Source organism: Cherax quadricarinatus, chromosome 45 (assembly GCF_038502225.1).
Source record: "Cherax quadricarinatus isolate ZL_2023a chromosome 45, ASM3850222v1, whole genome shotgun sequence".
NCBI lineage: Eukaryota > Metazoa > Arthropoda > Malacostraca > Decapoda > Parastacidae > Cherax > Cherax quadricarinatus.
The window spans coordinates 28,285,733-28,294,450 of record NC_091336.1 but is presented as its reverse complement, the minus strand read 5'-3'; the positions used below and the strand labels follow the sequence as shown (position 1 = coordinate 28,294,450).

At 37.7% G+C, this 8,718-nt stretch overlaps 1 protein-coding gene across 1 annotated transcript in view; it reads left to right on the top strand.

Annotated features, from left to right (window-relative positions):
* The first annotated feature begins 443 nt into the window (after positions 1-443).
* The window catches only part of LOC128694905 (trypsin-7-like), a 162,348-nt gene continuing 154,073 nt past the window's right edge, over positions 444-8,718 (top strand). The window contains exon 1 of the mRNA XM_053785271.2: positions 444-585. Within this exon, the coding sequence (XP_053641246.2) occupies positions 520-585 (66 nt within the window). The 5' untranslated portion in view covers positions 444-519. The remainder of the gene's footprint in view (positions 586-8,718) is intronic.

Below are 8,718 nucleotides of genomic sequence, written 5' to 3'. Positions count from 1 at the left end.
GCGAGCAGCAGTGTATCAGTGATCAGCTCTGAACACTAGTACATTTCAGAATGGACATTTTGTCTTCTTAATGCGTGTTTAGTCGTCCTCACACACGACTGGACAAACATTCTCATGCGAGAATCGTGACCCACTTCAGATTAGCCAAACATTCTCACAAGCGTACTCACATGTACTCACCTGAGTGACTTCACGTTCTCCTCCAAGCGCTGTTACATATATATCAGATCATATACACATTCTCAAACAAGCGTGACCAAGCATTTTCAGACAAATAAGGTTACCCATCCTCACTTAAGTGTATCTTCACATAGTTATCATCTGTAATTAACAAGTTACCGATGTCTGTACGAAAGAAGTGGTAACTTACCAGCGGTACATAACGTAAACAAGACCAAGGAAGGCGAAGAAGCAACAGTGGATCTCCTGACCAGGAACATTCACATACAGTAAGGAACGACCAACCGTGCAGAGAAGGTGCAGCAGGAAGCTCAGTAACATCACAACCACTATAGCACAATGAGGCCAGCCGTCACTGCTGCAGCTGTGATTATCATAGCAGTGTGTGTCAACACTCTGACTCAGGTAATGTCACTCTTATCCTCTTTCCTCACAAACACATAAGAACAAACCCACTAAAGAAAGTTTACTCTACCCAATATCAATGTTACTCAGAAGACAGCTCAAAAGCTGCGTCAGGTCACGTGTTTTCAGGTGCACTAGGAGAGACAGGCAGCATTATTACCTGATAACAGAAATGTACTTTATGTAAGCGTTCTTCAATTTCTCAACTTTGATATTCCATTTTTCGTATTTTCATTTTATTACAGCTATCCACATATATCCATAATCTCCGTTTTCTCTGATGCACAATGAAGTTCACTTTGTGAAAGTTACTGTACTTTGCCTGCCATGTATTTTTAAGTTACGAAAAATTATAAGAAATCTTCCTCCAATGTATATTAAATTTGTATTTAAACTATTAGACCCTTTAGCAATCAAACTCACGGTACTCCTCCTTCTCCTCCTCCTCTTCCTGCTCCTCCTTCTCTTCCTCCTCCTCCTCCTCCTCCTCCTTCTCTTCCTCCTCCTCCTGCTCCTCCTTCTCTTCCTCCTCCTCCTCCTCCTCCTCTTATCATTGATATTAATGGAACCTATTCCAGGTCCTTTGCAATACATTGTTTATAATAACACTAAGTGTGGAAAATACTGTATATATTTTCCAGAAATTCAGTATTTATATGTAAATAGATGGCCATACTGTATTTAATAATATTTATGTCATAGAAAACGGAGAGCCTGCGTCTGGGCAGACGAGACTAGCCATCTTGGTTTTGAATTGTGTACAACGTTGGTGTGATGGGAAGGAATTTTCGTGCTCTAGAGGTTAAAATTGTGTTGATACCTCTCAAATAGGAGGCGAAATTGGTGGATGTGCATTCCTGCATAACTTGAGATATCAGACGACTGGACAAGACAGCTCCAGGAACCTCAGATAAACTCTCTAGATTTGTGTGTAATTCTGGCCAGCATTATTTTCATAGATTTAGTTAGAGTGAGGTTTTCTGAGTATGATATACATTAATCTCCAGTCAAATTGGTGAGTGATATTAAGATATATTTTCCTTCTGTTATGTAATTGTGTATATATATATAAAACCATTTATTACTTTTAATATACAGTCCACAAATTTATATATTTACCAGCATTCCTGGTGATGTATTTTTCATTTGATAATTAATAGGTCCAGAGCAACTTGTGGATATGACAGTGGTAGGTATCGAAGGGGGACATTTTAGCGACCTAGGTGCCCCAAATTCCTACTTGTCTATGTAACTCTGATAAATAATAATTATCTTTGTTATCATTTACTGTTATGTACAAAATGAGTTACATTCAGAAAAATGCAATTTTCCACAATTAATTTGCCCATTGGTCCTTCTTGAACCGGAGGTAATTAGTGAAGTCATTAATAGTTAATTACTTAATAATTATATGTGAAATGGCAGAAGGAGGTGGATGTTAAGTTCACAAATTTATTTAATGTGTAGTGGATTATAATTATTACCATATTAATTTTGATAAGCTAAGCTCAAGTCTGGCTATGTTTATATTAATTTGTATAATATTAATTTGATAAGACAATTTTGGCCAAGATTTATATCAATGTATGTGTAATTGATAAGGCAAGTGTTGCTAATTATATTAATGTGTATAATATTAATTTTGCTATGCCAAATTCTGGCAAGGATTTATATTAATTTGTATAATAATTTTGATAAGCCAAGGCTGGCTAAAGGTTTTTATTAATGTACATTTAAAATTTATGTATAAATTTCTTACATGTGTAATTGCTAAGCTCAAGTGTAGCTAACATTATTAAAGTGTATTTAAAATTTATATTACATTTTTTACATGTAATTGCTAAGCTCAAGTAGCTAGAATATATTTAAAGGTAAGTTGTACTATTTACCTTTATAAAGTGCATAATTTAGTACATAATCAGTGTTATTAAGTTGAATTTAATACATTGCATCATGGCTGAAAATGAGGAAATTAATGTAGAAGACAAACATATGGAATATAGAGTAAAGAAAGCATCACAACAGGCTAGAAAAGTTCATGTAACCAAGGCATATAATAAACGTTTGGAATTAATGAATCAAGAAACTGTGAATACTGATGATTTAAAATTGTATTTAGATGCTTTAGGGAATAGATATGATTCATACAAATTATTTTTTATTATCACACTGGCCGATTCCCACCAAGGCAGGGTGGCCCGAAAAAGAAAAACTTTCACCATCATTCACTCCATCACTGTCTTGCCAGAAGGGTGCTTTACAATACAGTTTTTAAACTGCAACATTAACACCCCTCCTTCAGAGTGCAGGCACTGTACTTCCCATCTCCAGGACTCAAGTCCGGCCTGCCGGTTTCCCTGAACCCCTTCATAAATGTTACTTTGCTCACACTCCAACAGCACGTCAAGTATTAAAAACCATTTGTCTCCATTCACTCCTATCAAACACGCTCATGCATGCCTGCTGGAAGTCCAAGCCCCTCGCACACAAAACCTTCTTTACCCCCTCCCTCCAACCTTTCCTAGGCCGACCCCTACCCCGCCTTCCTTCCACTACAGACTGATACACTCTTGAAGTTATTCTGTTTCGCTCCATTCTCTCCACATGTCCGAACCACCTCAACAACCCCTCCTCAGCCCTCTGGACAACAGTTTTGGTAATCCCGCACCTCCTCCTAACTTCCAAACTACGAATTCTCTGCATTATATTCACACCACACATTGCCCTCAGACATGACATCTCCACTGCCTCCAGCCTTCTCCTCGCTGCAACATTCATCACCCATGCTTCACACCCATATAAGAGCGTTGGTAAAACTATACTCTCATACATTCCCCTCTTTGCCTCCAAGGACAAAGTTCTTTGTCTCCACCGACTCCTAAGTGCACCACTCACTCTTTTTCCCTCATCAATTCTATGATTCACCTCATCTTTCATAGACCCATCCGCTGACACGTCCACTCCCAAATATCTGAATACATTCACCTCCTCCATACTCTCTCCCTCCAATCTGATATTCAATCTTTCATCACCTAATCTTTTTGTTATCCTCATAACCTTACTCTTTCCTGTATTCACCTTTAATTTTCTTCTTTTGCACACCCTACCAAATTCATCCACCAATCTCTGCAACTTCTCTTCAGAATCTCCCAAGAGCACAGTGTCATCAGCAAAGAGCAGCTGTGACAACTCCCACTTTGTGTGTGATTCTTTATCTTTTAACTCCACGCCTCTTGTCGAGACCCTCGCATTTACTTCTCTTACCACCCCATCTATAAATATATTAAACAACCACGGTGACATCACACATCCTTGTCTAAGGCCTACTTTTACTGGGAAATAATTTCCCTCTTTCCTACATACTCTAACTTGAGCCTCACTATCCTCGTAAAAACTCTTCACTGCTTTCAGTAACCTACCTCCTACACCATACACTTGCAACATCTGCCACATTGCCCCCCTATCCACCCTGTCATACGCCTTTTCCAAATCCATAAATGCCACAAAGACCTCTTTAACCTTATCTAAATACTGTTCACTTATATGTTTCACTGTAAACACCTGGTCCACACACCCCCTACCTTTCCTAAAGCCTCCTTGTTCATCTGCTATCCTATTCTCCGTCTTACTCTTAATTCTTTCAATAATAATTCTACCATACACTTTACCAGGTATACTCAGCAGACTTATCCCCCTATAATTTTTGCACTCTCTTTTATCCCCTTTGCCTATATACAAAGGAACTATGCATGCTCTCTGCAAATCCCTAGGTACCTTACCCTCTTCCATACATTTATTAAATAATTGCACCAACCACCCCAAAACTATATCCCCACCTGCTTTTAACATTTCTATCTTTATCCCATCAATCCCGGCTGCCTTACCCCCTTTCATTTTACCTACTGCCTCACGAACTTCCCCCACACTCACAACTGGCTCTTCCTCACTCCTACAAGATGTTATTCCTCCTTGTCCTATACACGAAGTCACAGCTTCCCTATCTTCATCAACATTTAACAATTCCTCAAAATATTCCCTCCATCTTCCCAATACCTCTAACTCTCCATTTAATAACTCTCCTCTCCTATTTTTAACTGACAAATCCATTTGTTCTCTAGGCTTTCTTAACTTGTTAATCTCACTCCAAAACTTTTTCTTATTTTCAACAAAATTTGTTGATAACATCTCACCCACTCTCTCATTTGCTCTCTTTTTACATTGCTTCACCACTCTCTTAACCTCTCTCTTTTTCTCCATATACTCTTCCCTCCTTGCATCACTTCTACTTTGTAAAAACTTCTCATATGCTAACTTTTTCTCCCTTACTACTCTCTTTACATCATCATTCCACCAATCGCTCCTCTTCCCTGCCGCACCCACTTTCCTGTTACCACAAACTTCTGCTGAACACTCTAACACTACATTTTTAAACCTACCCCATACCTCTTCGACCCCATTGCCTATGCTCTCATTTGCCCATCTATCCTCCAATAGCTGTTTATATCTTACCCTAACTGCCTCCTCTTTTAGTTTATAAACCTTCACCTCTCTCTTCCCTGATGCTTCTATTCTCCTTGTATCCCATCTACCTTTTACTCTCAGTGTAGCTACAACTAGAAAGTGATCTGATATATCTGTGGCCCCTCTATAAACATGTACATCCTGAAGTCTACTCAACAGTCTTTTATCTACTAATACATAATCCAACAAACTACTGTCATTTCGCCCTACATCATACCTTGTATACTTATTTATCCTCTTTTTCTTAAAATATGTATTACCTATAACTAAACCCCTTTCTATACAAAGTTCAGTCAAAGGGCTCCCATTATCATTTACACCTGGCACCCCAAACTTACCTACCACACCCTCTCTAAAAGTTTCTCCTACTTTAGCATTCAGGTCCCCTATCACAATTACTCTCTCACTTGGTTCAAAGGCTCCTATACATTCACTTAACATCTCCCAAAATCTCTCTCTCTCCTCTGCAAATTATATTACAACAAATATGAAGGAGATTTATTAGTAAACTGTGTAGATGAGACTGAAATAGATCTCATGATTAATCAGTATTATGACTTAGAGGAAAAGATTCTTTCTTGTAAAAGTCAGGCCTTGAATAAATTAAAATGTGTAAACCAGGCAGTTGGTCAGTCTGCTCCAACAAATAATATGTCTTTGCCAAAACTCCCAGAATTGTGTTTGCCTGTATTTAATCCTGGAGAAAATTGAGAGGAATTTTGGTCAATTTTTAAAGCATCTGTGCATGACAGGAGTGACCTAGCCTGTGTAACTAAATTATTTTACCTCAAAGGACAGGTAAGAGGAGATGCTCACATACTCATACAAGCCTTTCCCAATGAAAATGACTCTTACAAGGAAGCAGTTGACTTGTTGAAGGTCACTTACGGTAATATAGAACAAAGTAGGTTGGATCTAGTGAATATCATTATTAATTTAAAATCTCCAGATCATACTTACAAAGGTTTACAGCAGTTTAGAGTTAAACTGGAGAGCACTCTCAAAACTTTAAGTAATAAATATAATCTGAAGGATTCAGACTGGTTATTGAGTGCCATGGTATAGAGTAAATTAACTATAAAACACTTGAATGTCTCTCAAACAAATATTACAAGGGTTATTTTGGTCTAGAGGAAATAAGACTAGGTCTACAAGAATTAATTGTGCAGTTGCAGACCAGCCAACTAACTCATTTTAAAGATGCAACACATAATAACTCTGAGGTATCTGTCAAGTTTCACAAAGGGAAAAATTATCCCAATGGTAATAATCAAAATTCATTTCCTAAAAAGAGTTGCATAGGTGCATATGAAGTAGCCAGAATCAGAAATAATGATACTCCACAAGGTAAGAAGAATAAGTACCCTCCTAAGAGTAGCACAGTTAATAAGAAACCAGTCATAGAAAAGAGAGATTGTCTTTTCTGCAAGGGTACTCATTTTTCTAAGAATTGCAATACAATTCATGGAATTATAAAGTTGAAAGATTGGAGGAACTTGACAGATGTATCAGGTGTTTAGGTAATCACAATGTAAAGGATTGCTATGCCATATTAAACAACTGTTATCAATGTCACAAAGGAAGACACCATATAGTCATGTGTAAGGGTCTATATGATAATGTTGATAATAATGATAATGTTGACAATCCTGACACAACAGTAGCTAATGTAAAAATTGCTACTAATGTTAATAATGATGGTTTTGCTGAAGTAGCCTTGCCTGTGTTACAGGTAAAAATTGATGATAAAAGGCATAAATCAAAAAATGTAACTGCATTGTTAGACCAGGGATCCCAACGTACTTTTATTAAACGTAAATGTCTTAATGGTATGAAAGTACAGATGGGAGATCCTACGACTCTAAAATTATCTGGTTTTCTCTCAGATAAAAGAGCTCAATTGTATGACACAGTTTATGTAACTGTCAGGTTGGGCAATGAGAAAAAACGTGTTAATGCAGTAATTGTAGATAGACTTCCAGAGAAAATATCTACAGTAGGGCTTAGTAAAGCTACAGAAAGACTTTCACATAATGTAAATTTAGCACCTTCTGGGGTAAGTGATGATTCTGTAGGCCCAATAAATATTTTGATAGGTAGTGACTATTATGCCTCCTTTGTAAAGGGTATGGTAAAGAAATGTGGTGTCACCCTTTTGAAGACTGCAGGAGGCCATGTAATGTATGGTAGGATTCCTCGTAATAATAATTCATTACTAGAGGAAACTACAAATACCATGATGAAATTGAGACACATGTGCAACATCTGGGTATCTTTATTGTAGACGTTTCGCCATCCAGTGGCTTTTTCAATACAAATTCCAGGACATAACTTGAAGACAGGAGAGCTATGTACAGAAGATGAGGTAATCAGTCCCTCAACCTAGCAGTAAGTGCGAAGAGCACCATAGTCGTGGAGATTCTGAAGCAGAAGCAAGGCGCCTGACGCTTATATAGTAACGTCAGGTGGAAATGGGACGGGAAGCAGACGAGGGCATAGTCACTGGTAGGCGGGATTCCCCAGTGGAAGTAGGTCCTACCCAAAGAGATGGGTTAGTTGTAGTAGTAGTTGTCGTAGTCGTGAAGGTTATGTGCATGTCCTCAGAATCAAGATTCCATGATGTTGCAGTGTCTGACAAGTTGTACAAGAATGGTATACAATACCGACAAGATGAAAAGTGACATTTTATTGTGGCAACGTTTCGCTCTCCAGGAACTTTATCAAGCCGCAATAAAGTGTCACATAAGTTGCATCTGTTTCAATTTATATATCATTTTGTCGGTAATTCTACAATTATTACAAAATAAATTATATAATATCACAGTCACAAGGGATGTGTTAATAAAACAGGTTGACTGATGAACTTTTCTTCCAGGGTTTTTAAAGAGTGCAAAATAGAACTTCGTGAACCATTAACTAATAGGTGTAGTGTATGAGATGTGGAAGATAGCTAATGTAATTCCTGTTTTTAAAGCAGGGGATAAGTCATTACCATCAAAGTACAGCCCAATAGGCAAATTTCTTAAATTATAGATATTAGAAAAAGCCATCTTGATAAGTATAATTTGATCTATGATACTTATCATGGATTCACGAGGAGCTGTTCCTGCCTCACTTATTTGCTGACTTTCTTCATTAAATAATACTGTATAATTTCTTTGGATTTTAGTAAAGCTTTTGATAGAGTACCACACAATCGACTCGTAAGTGGTAGCTCATGGTACTGGGATAAAAGTCCTGTTGTGGATCAAGACGCTGCAAACCAACAGGAAACAGTCTGAATGAATGGTGTGAAATCTGAGTGGGGATCAATCACAAGTGGCGTTCCACAAGAATCAGCTTTAGGTCCACTGTTCGTAATATACATTAGACAAAAAATAGGAAAAATAATTGATTCAGAGGAAGATGTAACTGAACTTCAGGAGGAATTAGAAAAGTTCATGTCATGTTCTGAAAGTGGCAGATTCAGTTCGTTGTAGACAGATGCAAAGTTCCGAAGCTCGGGAATTTAAATACCTTCAGCACTTATAAACTAAATAACATAGAACCTGACCATACAGAACGAGAAAAGGGCTTGGAAATTATGATAAACAAGAACCTGAAGCCAAGACA